Here is a 19,733-nt window from a genome sequence, read left to right on the forward strand (position 1 = left end):
TCTATCGGTTTCCTTTGCCGAACCGCTAAGTTACGGGGACGTAAACACGAACATCGGTTGTCAAGCGATGATGGGAGGGGAACAAACACAGACGCAAACATATATATATATACATACACACAAGTGATCAAGGAGTTCGACCAGGTTTAGACAGGATTTCAAGCAGAGTTGTATGTTTAAAAAGTTTGCTTTGCAACTGGTTTCAGGTTCCGTTTTACTGTGCAATATTTTGGGCAATTGTCTTCTACATCCATTGATGACTCAAGATTGAAGTTTCATACATGGAAACTGTATGAAAATCTATTGAAGGGTCTTCTGTTCTTACAAGATTGACATAATTCTAATTCTTAGAGAACTGGCATCATTGTCTGGTTTAACATTATCTTTTGACCCATGGGTGCCTTTTAGCAGAGTTCATTCTGTTATAAACATTAGGACTAAGCTTCCAGTCTGAAGATGACTTCATTTCTTCCTATCAGTTTCAAGAGCCTTAAAAATAGCTGTAATTGCTAGCCTTCCTTCTGTCATGTGAAAAAAAAAGAGGTTCTCTGTTGCATTGAACAGATCAAATGACTACAGAGATATTTATCACAACTATCACCTTATCTTTGAAATAAGATCTACATATTTTAAATATTAGAACATTATTTCCACAATAAAGATCACATGACAAATAGTTAGGATCACCATTCAAATTCTTTGTATAATTGATTATTGGTCCATATTTACAATTACCCAAGAAGTGATGACCAGGGCTACCCAACAAATACAGTTTAGTAAAGTGAGATTAAACAAGGCATTCAGAACAGAAGGCAGGAATTCTAAGTCTTCAGGGTAGCTTATATATTGAGCACATCTGGCGATAGCAAATCAGATCAAACTGAAGATCTAAACCTTGAACATTTGTATATGCTCTTTTACTTGTTTCAGTGATTTGACTGTGGCCATGTTGAAGCATCGCCTTTAGTCGAGCAAATCGACACCAGGACTTATTCTTTGGAAGCCTAGTACTTATTCTATCAGTCTCTTTTGCCGAACTAAGTTATGGGGACGTAAACACACCAGCATCAGTTGTCAAGCAATGTTGGGGGGACAAACACAGACACACACACATATATATATATACGACCGGTTTCTTTTAGTTTCCGTCTACCAAATCCACTCACAAGATTTTGGTCGGCCCGAGGCTATAGTAGAAGACATTTGCCCAAAGTGCCATGCATTGGGGCCGAACCCGGAACCATGTGGTTGGTAAGCAAGCTACTTACCACACAGCCACTCCAACGTCTATTTGTATATGTTAACTGTAACAAGGTTAAAAAGAACAGGATCTGAGAGGAGAGGGAACAGGGGACACTAAACTAGTTGAATTGGAAACAGAAGTATAAGGAAAGTTAATGGAGCTAATGTAGAACACTTGAAATAGATTCCATACAGTTAGAATTGGTGTCAATATGCTTGCTGATAAAAACTAGTTGGTTGTACATATATACTCATTTCATTTGGTCCTGCACTTTCAAACATGATTCCTTAACACATTGATAAGTTATTTTGGTTGCATCATATATCCAGACATCACCACTTATTACCATATATATTTAAACATGTTCCTTTACAAAACAAATTAAAGCCTGCAATAGTTACAATGTTATCTGGACAAATATAACTAGAGCAGTAAAAAGTTGTTCAGTTTGTCAGATAAATTAAAGTTTTAAATAAAATCCATTAAAAAAAATTTTTTTTTTCTTTTTTTTTTTTTCTTTTTTTGATTAAACCATAAATTCAAAAAAAAGTTTTTGTGAAGCTCAAACAATTCAAAATCTGTTGCAAAGTGAAATTAGTCCATTTCATTGGTAACAAATATCAGGTTTTTATGTAAGGTCTTACTTTTGTATTATTATAAGTTGCTGGTTTATACTAACTGCTGAAAAATATTGATACTCAGAATACTCAGAGAGAGAGATATATATTCAATGTGAACTGCTGCTCAATGAGCAATAGTAATCAATTTTCATTAAATATGAATAAACACTGTATAACAATTTTCTTTTGTCTTTGGTCAGTAAGTGTTATTTCCTATTTGTTTCCATCTAGAAATCAAAAGAAATGGTAACTATTCCCTTCATACTTTGGTTTTGTGATCTGGACATCAATGTTTTAAAATTGACATTTTCCATTACGTTTCAGACATATTGTTAAAGCAAATATTCTGCTCAGTATCACACATTTGCTTGTCGATTGCTTGACCATAACCACTTGAGCATGTCCCTTAGTGGCTGACAGTATATGCATCTCTGACCATGAGCAACAGTGGTGGGGGAGCATTATAGCCATGCATTGGGAGGGATTCTTTGGGGTTTGAATAAATGTAACAAAAGCAAAGTTTAACGGAAACATTAGCCATTTTTCATACCTTCTAGGGGTAAGCAGACAGGAAATAACAGTTGCTACCCAAGGACAAAAATCATGTTACACAGTGTAATGTTTTTGTATTCAGATACCTATATATATTGTTGGAACAATTTTCTCAATTATAAAGTAACAATTACAAAAGATATCTCCAGCAATTCAATTGGTCATACTGTCAAATTTTGGTCATTAACAAATTTAAATATCTTTTTGACTAGAGTTCAAACTCACCAGCATTTTCTCTCTCAGTAAAAAGAAATTATAAAAAAAAACCCAAGAGGTTAACTGTTTGACTTTTTTTGGAATTCAGAGATTAGTCACGAAGGCACCAATTTTAATAATACAAATAAACTGTGATATCAGCCTCCTTTGAAAACTTATGAATGGATGTGAACTCTGCACAGCAAGCTAACAAGCCTTTGTCAATTACCATACTGCATACAGCAGTAGCTTATACTTCCCTATGACACTTATTTATAAAGCAAAGTTCACAATGCACTCCGAGACAATAGCACATGCCTCTCTATTATACTTATTTATACAACAATGTTCATATTGCACTCTGATATACAGTGCCAGTGAGGGAATGAAAATACCATTACTTCACACAATGAACCATCACACTAAAAAATTCAATAAGCTGTTGTGTATTTGTAGCCTGCAATACAAAAAATAAGTTCAGATGTTGCTGTAGCCATTATGCTGTGCTCTTAAGCAAGATAAATATTATTCTTGCTGCAACCAACTTAGCACTCATCCATTATTCCTAGCGACAGGTGAAATGAAGGGTGTCAACTTGGAATGTTATTTACTTCATCAGGTATATAAATAGAAAAGTTGCAGAAAGTCAACACCATTCGTGCTACTGTGGAAATAAAGGTTGTAGAATAGTTTTAAATAAAAAGTTAAGAAAGCAGAGCTCCAGCATGACCACTGTCAAATGACAAACAAACAAAAAAAATACAAACAATATCAAGCATTAGACTAACTGAAATGAAGACCTAGATTATCCCAAAAGTATATTCATACCAACTTTGTTAAATTGTTCCATATGCTATTCTTACCCTTTTTAATATATATCTATGTGCTGAGTTCCTTAACTATTTCATCCTTTTGGTGCTGACCCCCTTAAGACAATCCCAGATTATATAATACAAAACTGTCCATTTTAAAATGTCCACATTTAAATTAAAACCTTCCCTCATAAAATCATTTAAGAACCCTTTTTTGCTATGTTCCAAACACCAACGTAATAAAAGGTAAGTTATTTTAGTGCAACCCCTCCAAATTACAAATAAATTTTATAACTGAAATACATTTTGAATGTTTCATTAGAAATATTGTCACAAAATGGTTAAGTTATTTTCGTTTTATATTTTCAGCACCAATTTCCTGCAACTGCTAGAAAAAAAAAAACTTAACTGATATTACATAACATTTCCAAAAGAATAAACTGCAGCAGACTCTTATCACTGCGAAATATGTACTGTTTTTGCTGTACAGATTACACCTTTACAATAAAGAGCTTGGTCTTGTATCACCTATGATGGACTGTGTGAGAAATATGTTATATTAATTTAGATGAAATAATTCTGTGTTGGGTTCATTTGCTGGAGTTAAGTTCGACTTCTTCTAAGTATGAACTTGTACTACTTATATTGTCCGATTTCACAGATGTTGTTGATGTTTTCATAACTACAGCTTTGGAGAAACTTAAGCTTCAGAAGAATACCATTTCAAATCTCTCTGGCACTATTGATCAATCAATGGAGCTAAAAAAGACTCAACTGTGATGTATACTCTGTCTGGCACACCTTTCAGTCAATGTCTTCAGGAACCTGATCTTCAGCATGTAATAACCAGGTAACCACTATGATTGAGAGAAAAACAGTTGTTGCATACATCAGGGTGTACAAATGGCTGGCCTTTTTCTCAATGGAGAAACCAATGTACCTGAATAATAAAGAACATCAATCATTGAATATAACAAAAGAAAAGAAAATCAAGGAATTTTGAAAACATACAATTCTTGAAAAATTATGCTTGAAAATAAAACATTTAACAACTGCCATCGCACAGATCTATTCAATCAAAGCTAACTGGATTTACTTACTAAAACATCTGCAACAGATAAGTCATTATTCATTTGTTTGAAATGGATGACACTTCATCATCACCATTTAATGTTCCCTTTTCAGGCTGGGTTGGACAGTTTAACAGGAATTGGTATGACTGAGGATCACACCAGGCTGCATTGCCTGTTGCGGCATGGTTTCTAAGGATGGATACTCTTCCTACTATCCATCACTTTACAGGGAGTAAACGTCTCACTTGTATTATACCCTTCATATTCCGAGAAATTGAAAACTGTTTTTCTAGTGAGTCTTTTAAGCAAATGGCTTTCTTTTACCTACAGTCAAGAATGCTTCTCTCACTTTCTGTGTGTTTGTGGTAGAAGTACTTAAACAGTATTGTACTATTTAAGGCGGCGAGCTGGCAGAATCGTTAGCACGCCGGGTGAAATGCTTAGCAGTATTTCGTCTGCTGCTATGTTCTGAGTTCAAATTCCACCGAGGTCGACTTTGCCTTTCATCCTTTCGGGGTTGATTAATTAAGTACCAGTTACGCACTGGGGTTGATATAATTGACTTAATCCGTTTGTCTGTCCTTGTTTGTCCTCTCTGTGTTTAGCCCCTTGTGGGTAGTAAAGAAATAGGTATTTTGTTTGCCGTTACGTTCTGAGTTCAAATTAGAGTAGGGTGGAGCTAATAGGCAGTTAGCTAAGATAAGAGCTTCCTATTCTAGACAAAAGCTTTGTTGCTGTCAATGTCAATAATATTTACTTTCATTAGAATTCTCAAGAGTCAGATAACAGTGTGTGTGTGAGTCCATTAGATCCAGATCTATAAAACCTATTCTGGGCATCACTGAGAATCCGTTTGCACCCGCTCACATCACTTTTAAGGTATTTGAAGTGAGGTTGATTAAGCCAGAATGAGAGATGATTTGACATGACTGACTGGACATTCAGCCAGTTTTTGCAACGGAACTCTTTGATGATGAACCCAAAACACACGCACACACACACACAGAGGAATGTACATATACAGAGAGAGAGAGAGAGAGAGAGTGCAAGGGGAAAAGAGAGACATTACAAATCATTGAACAAGACTGACATAAACACTTTTCCTCTCCACGTACACAGAGAGAGAGAAAGAGAGATAAATATGCTCACACACAGAGAGCAAGGAAAGAATGAGAGAAGCATTAAAACATCTGATGTCAAATAAGTCAGCATCAAATCAGTGATGCCAAATAGGCATCACCACAACAGCTGTGCCAAAACGTCTCGGAACATACCCTAATAAGACAAGATGAGAGAGGGAGAGAGAGAGATAGCTTGCCCCTTCTGGTGCAACAGACAGAGCTGTTAACCACCAACAAAGACAGATGGACAACAGGTCTATGTCAGCACAACATGAAACAGGGGAGAACCAACAGTTCTATAGAGCTGATAACTGCAGTTTGCTATAGAGCAGAGAAGTATGTGGACCATTGCTGGTTCTATGTTAACAGCAGTTTATTAATAGAGCAAGCACAACATGAGTTAGTTGTAGTGGGAAGTTAGAGTGAAATGGATAACAGACATGGATACCATAAAATGGAACATAGGTTTTATGCTAACATAACATCCTGTACACCGAGGCAGCGGAAGACAGATGCTACGGTGGTGGTGGTGGCAGAGGGTGGAAGGTAGGGTGCCAGGAGGGTGGGTGAGGTGAGGGGCACAGCAGAGCTAATTAGGTGATGATAAAACCCAAACATTAAGTTCTCCTGTACTGGTGGGACGAGATAGACACTAAAAGAAAACAACAACAATAAAAACAAAAATTTTTTGACAATAAAATTGCAAAACAAAACAAAACATTAAAACTCAAAACAACAAAAAAAATTTACAATACTGACAGTAGTAGTAGTAGTAGAAATAGTGGTATGTATTGTTAGTGATCACTGTGGTGGTGGAGGTGGTAGTAGCAGCAGCAATATGAATTGTTGCTGCTGATGATGATGGTGGTGGTAGTGGTACAGGTGATGATGGGAGTGTTGTTGTGGTGGTGGTGGTGGCAGCAATACCAACAATATTTTTTGTTGTTGGCAAAGATATATGGGTGCCGGTGATGTTAGTGGAGAGTGGGGGGGACGGATGATGTTGATGAAAGTATCCATGGACATGACAATATTGTTGCTGTTGTTGACAATGGTAACCACGGTGATGATGTTTTTGTTATTGGTGGAGGTATATGTGGCACTGTTGTTGTTCTTGTTGTTGTTGGAGGTTTAAGTGATAATGGTGGTGGTAGTGGTGCTGGTGGAGGTACAGGTAATGGTCTTGTCAATGGTGGTGGTCATGCTATAATCAGTGGTTGTATTTTTGCTACTGTCACTGCTTGCTGGTTGTTTAGCATCAGATACACACTCTAATCAAAAAGCATTCCAACCATGACAATCTCATCTTTTCATACACTTAGAAAGTCATTGACCAATGTCTCCATTTTCATTTTAAGAACAGTAGGGTGTCATTTGAGGGAATTTTGCAGTTAGTTGCTATTTTTAGCATGTTAAACCACCACATAGTGGCACCTCCTTCATTAAACTGTTTGTTGTTGTTGGTGTTGTGATAGTTGTGGTGGTGGTGGTGGTTGTGATTTGTGGTTGGTGGTGATGGTATTGGTTGTGGCAGTATAAGGCGGCGAACTGGCAGAAACATTATCACGCCGGGTGAAATGCTAAGTGGTATTTCGTCTGCCACTACATTCTGAGTTCAAATACCGCCGAGGTCGACTTTGCCTTTCATCCTTTCGGGGTCGATTAAATAAGTACCAGTTATGCACTGGGGTCAATGTAATCGGCTTAATCCGTTTGTCTGTCCTTGTTTGTCCCCTTTGTGTGTAGCCCCTTGTGGGTAGTAAAAAAAGAGGTATTGGTTGTGGCAGTATGGTGGTACTTTTATCATTGGTGTTGTTGTTGTAGTAGGTGTGGTGATATTGGCAGTGGTGGTATTTTGTTGTTGTTGGTGGTGAAATGTTCATTATAGCTTTTGCTGTTGTTGTTGTTGATATTGGTGGTAGTGTTGGTGACAATTATGGTGGAGTGGCAGTATTTATGGAGGTGGAGGAGAGAGCGTTTGTGTAGGAATAATACAGTGGGAAGCAGAGATAGTCGAGAGACTATAAGTAGCAAGGGAGGGGTAGTAATTACAGGAAAGAGAGAAAGAGGGGGAGTAAGGAAAGGAAATAGAGAGAACAGGAAGACAGAGAGAGAAGGGAAGAGGGTGACATAGAGGGCATGAGATAAAGTAAGGATGGAGAGAAATAGAGATATAGATAGAGTGAGAGAGAGGTGAGGAGTAAAAAAAATACTGACAGAAGAAAGGAGAGATGGGGGAAATCAAAGTAGTGAGTGAAGGGGAGAGAGAGAGAGAGAGAGACAAGGAGAGAATGAGCGAAAGAGAGCAGAGACAGATAGAGATGGCAGTAGAGAGAAACAGTGAGTGTGTGGGAGGGAAGAGAGAGAGGAAAATAATGAAACCGTATACAGCAGTGACAAAAACTGAAAAAAGAAGAGTAAGAGAAAGAAATGGATTAACAGCAAAGCGTGTGTGAGTGCAGACAAGACAATAAATATTGGTGAACCCAAAGCTGCATGGTTAAGAAGACCACTTGGCAACCATATAGTTTCAAGTTCAGTCCCACTGTACAGCACCATAAGTAAGTGTCTCTTCTACTATAGCCCCCAGGCTAACCAATGCCATGCCAATGAATTTGATCAACAGAAACTCTGCGAAAACCAATCTCTCTCTCTCTTTCACACACACACACACACCATCCTCCTCATCAATGTCATCATTTAACATCTGCCTTCCATGCTAGCATGGGTGTGACAGTTTCACAAGAGCCGGCCAGGCAGAAGCCTGCACCAGACTTCTGTGATAGTTTGGGCAGGATTTTTACAGCTGGATGCCCTTCCTAACACCAACCACTCAGCAGAGAGGACTTGGTGCTTTTAACGTGGCACAAGCACAGGCGAGGCCAGTTCTGGCAAGATTCTTACAGCTTGATGCCCTTCCTAAAACCAACCACTCAGCAGAGAGGACTTGATGCTTTTAACGTGGCACAAGCACAGACGAGGTCAGTTCTGGCAAGATTCTTACAGCTTGATGCCCTTCCTAAAACCAACCACTCAGCAGAGAGGACTTGGTGCTTTTAACGTGGCACAAGCACAGGTGAGGTCAGTTCTGGCAAGGCTCTTACAGCTTGATGCCCTTCCGAACACCAACCACTTTACAGTGTGGACTGGGTGCTTTTAAGTAGCACCTGCACAGACAGGATCACCAAGTACTTGCAAAAAGATGAAAAGCAAAGTTTCACCTTGGCAGCATTTGAACTCAGAACATAAAAACAGAAAAATTGCTGCTAAGCATTTTGCCCAGCATGCTAACAATTTGGCCAGTTCACCATCTTAATGAAAACAACAACAACACAACTATGATTTCTAAAAACAGCCAGAAGGGAAGGTTTAATAAAATGAAATACTTGGTCATCATCATCATCATCGTTTAACGTCTGCTTTCTATGCTAGCATGAGTTGGATGATTTGACTGAGGACTGGCAAACCAGATGGCTGCACATTTTATAAATCCCTGGAATAATCTGTCAAAATGAGCCGTGGCTTAATTTGACTTTCATTCTTTGACATGTTTAAGTTGTTTGACTGTGGCCATGCTGGAGCACTGCCATGAAGGGTTTTACTCGAACAAATCAACCCCAAGACTTTCTTTTTTTTTTTAAGCCTAGTACTTATTCTATCGGTCACTTTTGCCAAACTGCTAAGTTATGGGGACATAAACAAACCAGCACTGGTTGTCAAGTGGTGATGGAGAGACAAACACAGGCACAAAGACACACACACATAGATACATACATTATATATATATATATACACACACACACACACACATAACAGGCATCTTTCAGTTTTCGTCAACGAAATCCACTCACAAGTCTTTGGTCAGCCTGATGCTATAGTAGGAGACATTTGCCCAAGGTACCACACAGTGGGACTGAAACCAGAACTATGTGGTTGGGAAGCAAGTTTCTTACCACACAGCTACACCTGCACCAAAGAGAGATAAATAATAAAAGGCATTTCAGTTAAGACTCAGCTACACACCGATAACACTAATAAAACAACATGCACCAAACATTGACACTAAAATTACTCACCCCATTTTGCATGTGAGAATTATATCCTTCCATCCATCGTTGTTGAAGTCTCCAATAACCAGTGGAGCGGTTGGATGGCAAGGTGTGGAATGAGATGCAAGGATGGTACCTTCCTTGAGATCAAGCAATGTGAGCCGTTTCCACCCAGCAAATACTAGGGCATCCTGCAGAAAGAAAAACAAAAATTAAGTAAAAGTGAAGGACAATTCAAAAGAAGGCATTACATTTTAGAACTAGAAAAGCACTCGGAGAGCGCGCAGACCTCTGCCAAGCTCATTTTAAGATAGATACGCAAGTAAAATTAAAAATAGGGAAACAAAAATAAACTTTGGAAACAGCAACGCCACCATAGGTTACATGGAAACAATGAACGTGTTTTCAAGGGAGATAATCAAAGAACGCAACATTGTAATACTTCATGTAAAGTAAATACAACAAATGAAAAATCCTTCAAGAATCCATAAAAATTCCTGGATCACTACCAAAATTTCATTATCTGTTCGTTGTGTCATTACCAACTTTTCCTGCAAGTTCCATCAAATACCATTCACAACGTTTTGAGTTATTTTGCACACAGACGGACAAACCAACGCTGATGAAAACATAACCTCCTTCCTTGGCGGAGGTAATTTGTTGCTTAATTACAATGTCAGGTCAGGTTATCCTCAGTGCTATGAGTAACATGTAATCCAGTACAACTTGTTACATTTATGTCAGGTTACTTTGAGAGCCACTAGCAAAATGCAACCAAGTAAAACCTGTCACAAGGTTGGGTTGTTAGTAACTGAACCAGCAACCCTATTAAGCTTGCTTGCTTGTAAGAAGGGTGGTTTTTGTTGGACATACTACAGGATGAACAACAAAACCTGTCAAAATCTGGATGAACTCAGTAAAGCCAACAGCTTTCCAACATCTTACCATGAAAGGCTTCTTGTCTTTGTTTAGACATCTCTCTAAGAGAAGGAATATTCTGATGTAACACTTGCAACTTCATTTGTATTCAAAGATATAGACAAGTCCTTCTTTTTGGACAAATACATTGTTTAGAGAGTGAGATTAGCCCTGTGCAAAGCCTTTCCTTGCTCAAAAAGCTTTAGATACAGACATCACATGATTCCTACCATCTCTATTATATGTTGCACACTATGGTGCGAAAGTGCATGGCTCACTGATTAGCATGTAGGGCTCACAATCATGAGGCAGTGAATTCAATTCCCAGACTGGACTGTGTATTGTGTTCTTGGGCAAGACACTTTATTTCACATTGCCCCAGTTCACTCAGTTGTAGAAATGAGTTGCGACATCACTGGTGCCAAACTGTATCAGCCTTTGCCTTTCCCTTGGATAACATCAGTAGTGTGAAGAGGGGAGGCTGGTATGCATGGGTGGCTGATGGTCTTCATAAACAATCTTGCCTGGACTTGTATCTCAGAGGGTAACTGTCAAGGTGCAATCCCATGGTCATTCATGACCGAAAAGGGTCCTTACTCTTTGTCCTTTTTTTTTTTAATATATATATATATATATATATATATGCATGTTTGTTCACCCCACCACCACCAGCGCTAGCTTGTTTACATTTTACATCCCCATAACTTAGCAGTTCAGCAAAAGAGACCAATAGAATAAGTACAAGCCTTAAAATTAAGTACTGGTATCAATTTGTTCAACTAAATCCTTCTAAGCAGTGCCCCAGCATGGCTGCAGTCCAATGACTGAAACAAGTAAAAGATAAAATATGTACAGAACAGTGAAAAATGTAAACAATATATATCACCTTGGTCCCATAGACTTGCAGAGAGAGGGACTGATAATTTGGTAGGAATGATTTTGTGTAAATCTCCCAGCGCTCTATGTTTGAAACTTTATCCTTTAGTGCAGCACGACCTTCTTCAAACCAAGATGATGAAGTCTGCGTCTGTAAACATCAAGATTTTCATACATATACATATGTTATATAACTATATTTAATACATAAAACATCTTGGGACAGAATCACCCTCAAGCAACTCAATCATCATTGAATGACATTATTCATGATAGTATATATAGGACTAAATATTAAAAAATTATCAAAATTAATACCTTCAATTCTTATTCTAAATCATATACATTACATTATATAGACTACATGCGTTTCATGACAACATACATATATAGATACATACATACTTATATATACATATATGTATGTGGTTGCCTACACGCGCGGAGTGGTTGGCGTTAGGAAGGGCATCCAGCTGTAGAAACACTGCCAGATCAGACTGGAGCCTGGTGCAGCCCCTGGCTTCCCAGACGCCGGTCGTACCGTCCAACCCATGCTAGCGCGGAAAACAGACGTTAAATGATGATAATGATAATATGAGGGAATATTATTCCAAACTTACAGGGAAAAATTCAATTTAGAAATACTAAATCAAATTTGACAAAATATAAAACTGTGGAAGTATGCTGTGCGTGAGAAGACCCGGCAAGACCAGTGAGAACAATCAAAATCAAATCATATATCCGTGTCCGCTGCCAGCCTCATCTGGCACCCGTGTCGATGATACGTAAAAGCACCATTCGCTCGTGGCCGTTTGCCAGCTCTGTCTGGCCCCCGTGTCGGTGGCACGTAAAAGCACCATCCGTACGTGTTTGTTGCCAGCCTCGGCTGGTCCCCGTGCCAGTGACACGTAAAAGCACCGTCCGTTCGTGGCCGTTTGCCAGCTCTGTCTGGCCCCGTGCCGGTGACACGTAAAAGCACCATCCGCTCATGTTCGTTGCCAGCCTCGGCTGGCCCCCGTGCCGGTGACACGTAAAAGCACCATCCGTTCGTGTTCATTGCCAGCCTCGGCTGGCCCCCGTGCCAGTGACACGTAAAAGCACCGTCCGTTCGTGGCCGTTTGCCAGCTCTGTCTGGCCCCGTGTCGGTGACACGTAAAAGCACCATCCGCTCGTGTTCGTTACCAGCCTCGGCTGGCCCCCGTGCCGGTGACATGTAAAAGCACCGTCCGTTTGTGGCCGTTTGCCAGCTCTGTCTGGCCCCGTGTCGGTGGCACGTAAAAGCACCATCCGCTCGTGTTCGTTGCCAGCCTCGGCTGGCCCCGTGCCGGTGACACGTAAAAGCACCATCCGTTCGTGGCCGTTGTGCCAGCTCTGTCTGGCACCTGTGCAGGTGGCACGTAAAAAACACCCACTACACTCGCGGAGTGGTTGGCGTTAGGAAGGGCATCCAGCCGTAGAAACACTGCCAAATCTGACTGGGCCTGATGAAGCCTTCCGGCTTCACAGACCCCAGTTAAACCGTCCAACCCATGCTAGCATGGAAAACGGACGCTAAATGATGATGATGATGATGATGATGATGATATATATATATATATAAATTAGAAAAAAAACACCTTTTATCAATCCAATAATGAAAAATTAAATTATACCATTTAGAAAAATTACATATTATAGAAAGATTAGATATACAATAAAACATATAACAATGATTAAGTAATTGTGCAAAATAATAAATAAAACATATATACTTGGTAGAATAACATAGGCTTTCCATTTAATTCTAGTAATAAAATCTTTAATATTATTAATAAGTTTTAAAATATATTCCTTTCTAGATGGTGTAGGAATATCCTTCAAAGATGAATTCCCAAAAATATAATAGGCATATACACACTATATATATATTATATATCCCAGTGTAGATATGGTAATATATGCTCTCTCTCTCTCTCTCTTTCTCTGCACACATGCAAATGCATGAATGCATTTATTTGGATATATAAAAGATGTCATCTTTTAATATCTTATTGCTTAAGGCCAACTGTTCTCAAACTTTACTTGTGATGCACTTTAGAACAAGCAAACATATTTCACTGTACTTTAGTGATAAAATACAGTAAGCATTTCTATATTTTAGCCTAAGACTATATATAATTAAAATTATTTACTTCATCTTTGCTTCTTCATTAAATAAATGAAGCATAATTATCAAGATTTTTTTCCTATTTTAAATTTTAGTTTGTCTTCACCTTTCTTTTTTTCTGTATATTTAAAAAATTTTTTTACAGTACACCTAGATACAATTATGACACAATGTTTTGGAAACTATATGGTTCAGCCATCCTTACAGATTATCTTAGTACACTGAATTTGTTCAACTACACCCTACAATTCTATATTTAAGAGATGAGGAATTATGTACATTATTTACATTTGACGGATATTTGTCCTCATCTTGTTTGTTGTTAAAACAACGGTTCGGCTGATATATCCTCCAACCTTCATCAGGTGTCTTGGGAAAATTTCAAACCCGAGTTCTCATTCCTAAAGTATTTTTCTATGTTATTATTATTATTATTATTATTATTATTATTATTATTATTAAAGTCACTGCCTGGAATCGAACTCGGAATCTTGGGGTTAGTATAATAATAATAGGCATAGTGATTAAGAGTGTGGGCTACTAACCCCAAGATTCCAAGTTTGATTCCAGGCAGTGGCCTGAATAATAATAAGAAGAATAACAACATAGTAATATACCTTAGGAATGAGAACCCAGGTTCAAAATTTCCCCAAGACACCTGATGAAGGCTGGAGGGTATATCAACTGAAACGTGTTAATAACAAACAAGATGAGGACAAATATCCATGAAATGTAAATAATGTACACCCTACAAAATGGTGCCCAGCATGGCCACATTCCAATGTTTGAAACAAGTAAAATGATAAAAAAAGATACAGAGAATAATCGTTTTAACCATTTTTGCTGTTTGTTGGTTGACCTTACCTGCCATTGGTAGGCTCCATCCGAAGAATGAGAAGTCACTCTCCCAGAACTGGACACAGTCACAATATCATAGGCTACTTTATTGGTCGGTAACCTGTGCCCCATCAAATGCTGAAGAATACCAGATTTTTTGGCCACACTACAAATATAAACAAGTAGTCATAAGTAAGTACACAAGTATAACAAAATAAAAGGTGGACAGGTTCTTGCAAGGCATCGAGTTATTTATAGCATTTTTATACAGAAAAGAATATCAAAATATACAAATTAACAGAAAACCAAGAGAATTCAGAGAGTGGAAGTTCATAACGATTCCTCATAGACAGGTACAAATCCAGGAAGTTCATATATTAAGATTGTTGATGAGAGAGAGAATTTGAATAGTCCTTTCAGTTGGTTCAACTAAGAATTCTAAGAATTATGAGTCAAAATATTGCAAGTAAAGGAGTGGAAAAAATGTAGATAGTTCTTTACAGCTGTTTCTGGGATATGGTGTTTATTAGAAGCACTTATGTGTATTGTGCCTATATATCATCATCATCATCATTGTTGTTTAACGTCCACTTTCCATGCTAGCATGGGTTGGATGATTTGACTAAGGGCTGGTGAACCAGATGGCTCCACCAGGCTTCAATTTTGATCTGGCAAAATTTCTACAGCTGGATGCCCTTCCTAACACCAATATATATACATATATATATATATATATATTTATATATATAAAAGAAGAGTGTTTATGATATGTCCTTTGTAATGCATTATTACATTCCTTTTTAATTATTTAATTTGTTGACTCATATCTGGTATTTTGCTGTGTCTCAATTTACCAGTCTTTTCTCATAAACACTGAGCATGATGTTGGAATTCAGAATTTAAATATGTAGATAGAGGTTGACACATTATTCTTGCTGGTCGGGATTCTTATAAGCCCCAAGGTAAGATTTTGTATCAATTTGTATCTATAGGAATATTCTCCTGAAGAGAGGAATGGAACCATTATCTTGTTTATTTCTGTTATTTTATGATATGGTATATAATATGGTATAATAGGTTCCTAACCTTGAAATTGCAATAGAGAATTAACCTTTTATTTTTAAATTGTGGATTTTATAGGTCATGTCACTCGCAGACAGCTTTATTCTCAGGAGAAATAATATACATACATGTATCATCATCATCATCACCACCATCGTTTAACGTCTGTTTTCCAAGCTAGCATGGGCTGAACGGTTCGACCGGGTCTGGAAGCCAGGAGGCTGCACCAGGCTCCAGTCTGATCTGGCAGTGTTTCTACAGCTGGATACTCTTCCTAACGCCAACCACTCTGTGAGTGTAGTGGGTGCTTTTTACATGCCACCAGCACAGGGGCCAGAAGAGGCTGGCAATGTCCACGATTGGTTGGTGCTTTTTATGTGCCACCGGCACAGATGCCAGTCAAGGCGGCACTAATTATAATATTCATGTTTTAACAATTTATTTTTCAAAATCAGGTGGATCACACTTTTTTTAACTCCTACTCATAACTAATGTAAGTATGCATTATAAATTACTTCTCTCTTAGTAACATTTCTATAGGCAGGGACTTACCCAACCCTTTTTTCTTTTTCTTAGTTTTTGTAATTAACCCATGCAACCACTTTAGGGACAGTATGAACAATAAAGAGTATTTGGGTATCACAAAGTTTGTCTAGCAGGAACATTTCCAAAATGAAACTATGATTCATGGAACTACTAAAGATTCATGGATTATGTTTCTGAAGAAAAAGTTGCTACAGACCTTTTCACCACTATCGGAGCAAGAAATCGGTTAGCATCTTCTTCGTAACTCCAAGAACGGGACCAAAACAGTCTTTTAGTCACGCATACAGCTATCTGATTTATGCTCTCTTTCTCGGGGTAAAATCTGTGGACATCAATATAACATGGGTTACGACCTCCAGCGCCACCAGAAGAAACAGCTTCGATGCTAAAATCACCATCAAAATTCACATAGGTGGCTCCCTCTACTGGCAGAGACAGTCTAGTTATAGGCCGTCCCGATACCAAGTTCAACACTTCAATACCAAACTGGTTGTAGATAATCACAGCATTGGGCTCAGGGATGTGGTCACTGGGGTTGTGTGGACGCTGGCCTCCATGGGCATAACCAGCTAAATGTTCAGATTCAAGAGCACTTCGGATAGGATGAGGCCGGCTCTCAGTGTTGTCCTTGCTTTGATCATCAAGCTGCTTTTCCATCCGTGCTGCAACAAACCTAGTATCTCTAAGGTTGTTCCAAGAATGAGGCTGAAATAATGAACAGAAATCAAATGAGAATAATGATATTCCCTTCAAATACAAACTATAACAACATTAAGAACAACAAACCATAGGTGTAGGAGTGGCTATGTGGTAAGTAGCTTGCTTGTGGAGGCACATGGCCTAGTGGTTAGAGCAGCGAACTCACAGTCGAAGGATCGCTGATTCGAATCTCAGACTGGGTGATGTGTGTGTTTATGAGGGAAACACCTAAGCTCCACGCGGCTCCAGCAGAAGGTAATGGCGAAACTTCTGCTGACTCTTTCGCCACAACTTTCTCTCACTCTTTTCTCCTGCATCTTGCAGCTCACCTGCGACAGACTGGCGTTCCGTCCAGGTGGGGAACCTATACGCCAAGAAATCGGGGAACTGGCCCTTATGAGCCAAGCACGGCTCGAGAAGGAACAGACAAAAAAAAACAAGTAGCTTGCTTACCAGCCACATGGTTCCGGGTTCAGTCCCACTGCATGGCACCTTGGGCAAGTGTCTTCTACTATAGCCTCGGTAGATGGAAACTGAAAGAAGCTAGTCGTATATATGTATATATATATATACATATAACTGCTAGGTTATGGGGACTCAAACAAACCAACACCGGTTGTCAAGTGGTGGTGAAGGGACAAACATAGACACAAAGACATACACACACAAAGATATACATATATATATGACAAACTTCTTTCAGCTTTCATTTACCAAATCCACTCACAAAGCTTTGGTCGGGCCAAGGCTATAGCAAGGTGCCACATACACATTATTTACATTATTTACATTTGACGGGTATTTGTCCTCATCTTGTTTGTTGTTAACACAACATTTCAGCTGATATACTCTCCAGCCTTCATTAAGTGTCTTGGGGAAATTTCAAACCTGGGATCTCATTCCTAAGGTATTTTTCGATGTTGTTGTTGTTGTTATTATTATTATTATTATTATTATTATTATTATTCAGGTCACTGCCTGGAATCGAACTTGAAATCTTGGGGTTAGTAGCCCGCGCTCTTAACCACTACGCCATATGCCCATGGGAATGAGAACCCAGGTTCGAAATTTCCCCAAGACACCTGATGAAGGCTGGAGGGTATATCAGCCGAAACATAGTGTTAAAAACAAACAAGATGAGGACAAATATCCATCAAATTTAAACAATGTAAATAATGTACATAATTCCTCGTCTCTTAAATATAGAACTGTAAGGCACATACATGTATAGAAATATGCACACATACACAAATACATATACAACAGGCCTCTTTCAGTTTCTGCAAACCAAATCCACTGATCCCCTCTCGTGGTTTTGGTTAACCTGGAGTTATAATAGAAGACAAACATTTGGGCAAAGTGACACACAGTGGTGTTGAACCTAAAACCACATGGCTGTGAAGCAAACTTCTTAACCACACGACCATTCCTGCACACACTAATTCACAGGAGAGAGCATAAAACCCTAAAGCCATGTGGAAACAGTTGTGCTCAGTAAGCAGAGGAGTAGTAGATAGAAGTTGCATAGTATGCACCCTATCAAAAAAAAACAGGTGCTGTGTTATTTTCAAGTAGGCAGAGAGAAACAGGATACATACATAACAGATGGAGAAGAAGTTAACAGTAATCCCAGCCAATCACAACCAACCCCGGTGAAATGCAATCTTTAAAATAGCCAGAAGGATTCAGTAAGAATAGTTGTCAGCTTCTTCTAACGAGGTAACCTAATCAGCAACAGTGGGAGTTGACTGTTACAAAAGCATTGGAGGTTAGAGTTGCAACAAGATGAAAAAAAAGAAATATTTGATGAAGTCTTACATCTGCTGGCAACTAAGGATTTCTCCCTCATTACTCTCACCTCTTCCCTCCTCCCTCTCTCTCTCTCTGACTGAGAAGCAGATTATATGATTCTTGTATGCGAAGCAAATGCTATGATGAACAGATGTGGAATCATCATTATCATCATAATGTCTACCTTCCCATACATGGGTCAAATGGAATTTGTTGATGCAGGTTTTCCAAAGCTGGATGCCCTTCCCATCGCCAACCCTCATCCGCTTTATTTCCTATCGTCCCAGCTGATCTCTACCCCTCCCCATCTCTAACTCTCCCCTCACACTCTTATAACCCCACCACACACCCTGCTTTCCCCACTCCTGCTCAACTCCTTGCTCCTTAAGGATTTACTCTGGCACCCCATCACTACCATCGTCTCTTTTCTTCCTAGCTACTCCCATCTACCCTTATATAATTCAGGGTAGCCATATATCTCTTCCATAGGCCTTGTCCTTCTATCATACTTTAACCTCACAACACCTGGTACAAAGCCCTTACTTAGATGAGGCAGGGGGTCCCTTTCTCTTTTCCTAGCTCCCAAGTTATTTTATGACCTTACTAGAGAGCCATAGAAAGCATGCCAAAGCTGACAAAGGAACTTGCTATAGCTCTGTTCACCAGACGCTGTCAAAGCATCCAACCCATGCCAGCACGGAAAACAAATGTTAGATGATGATGATGATGACAAATATCAATGTCAAAGTAGTATCGATGAGAGGACATGCAGATACACAAACACATCTTTCATTCATTTAGTTTACATCTGGTTTTCCATGCTAGCATGGGTTGGATGACTACATCCTCATTTGAGGATTTGTTCTACAGTTGGATGCCCTTCCTCTTGCTAACCCTCACCTTTTTCTTTTAAGTATAGAATTTTTTTTAATCCACCTGTTCTTCAAAAGCAGAGGTAGAGGATGATTTGTTGACAGGGAATGTCAAGAAACATATTCATTTACACACATATGTACAAGCATATATACATACATATATAATCTAAATATATATATATCTTATATAAAATCCATTCTGTCTGTTCTCGGATCTCAGGCATCCTCCATCCAATTGCGCTCAAATTTGATATGTAGATACCGACAGTATCAGGGCATGTATAAGTCTTGAAAAAATTACAGAAATCGATTCCAGGT

The 19,733-nt window shown here is 38.8% G+C and overlaps 1 protein-coding gene across 1 annotated transcript in view; it reads right to left on the reverse strand.

Moving 5' to 3' along the window:
• Nucleotides 1–2,650: 2,650 nt before the first annotated feature.
• LOC115216796 overlaps nt 2,651–19,733 on the reverse strand; it is a 55,937-nt gene continuing 38,854 nt past the window's right edge. The window contains exons 6-10 of the mRNA XM_029786376.2: nt 16,247–16,755; nt 14,470–14,608; nt 11,470–11,610; nt 9,693–9,856; nt 2,651–4,362 (exon numbers count right to left, since the gene is read on the reverse strand). Coding sequence (XP_029642236.1) covers nt 4,227–4,362; nt 9,693–9,856; nt 11,470–11,610; nt 14,470–14,608; nt 16,247–16,755 — 1,089 coding nt within the window. The 3' untranslated portion in view covers nt 2,651–4,226. The remainder of the gene's footprint in view (nt 4,363–9,692; nt 9,857–11,469; nt 11,611–14,469; nt 14,609–16,246; nt 16,756–19,733) is intronic.

This window comes from Octopus sinensis, linkage group LG10 (assembly GCF_006345805.1).
Source record: "Octopus sinensis linkage group LG10, ASM634580v1, whole genome shotgun sequence".
NCBI classification, from domain to species: domain Eukaryota; kingdom Metazoa; phylum Mollusca; class Cephalopoda; order Octopoda; family Octopodidae; genus Octopus; species Octopus sinensis.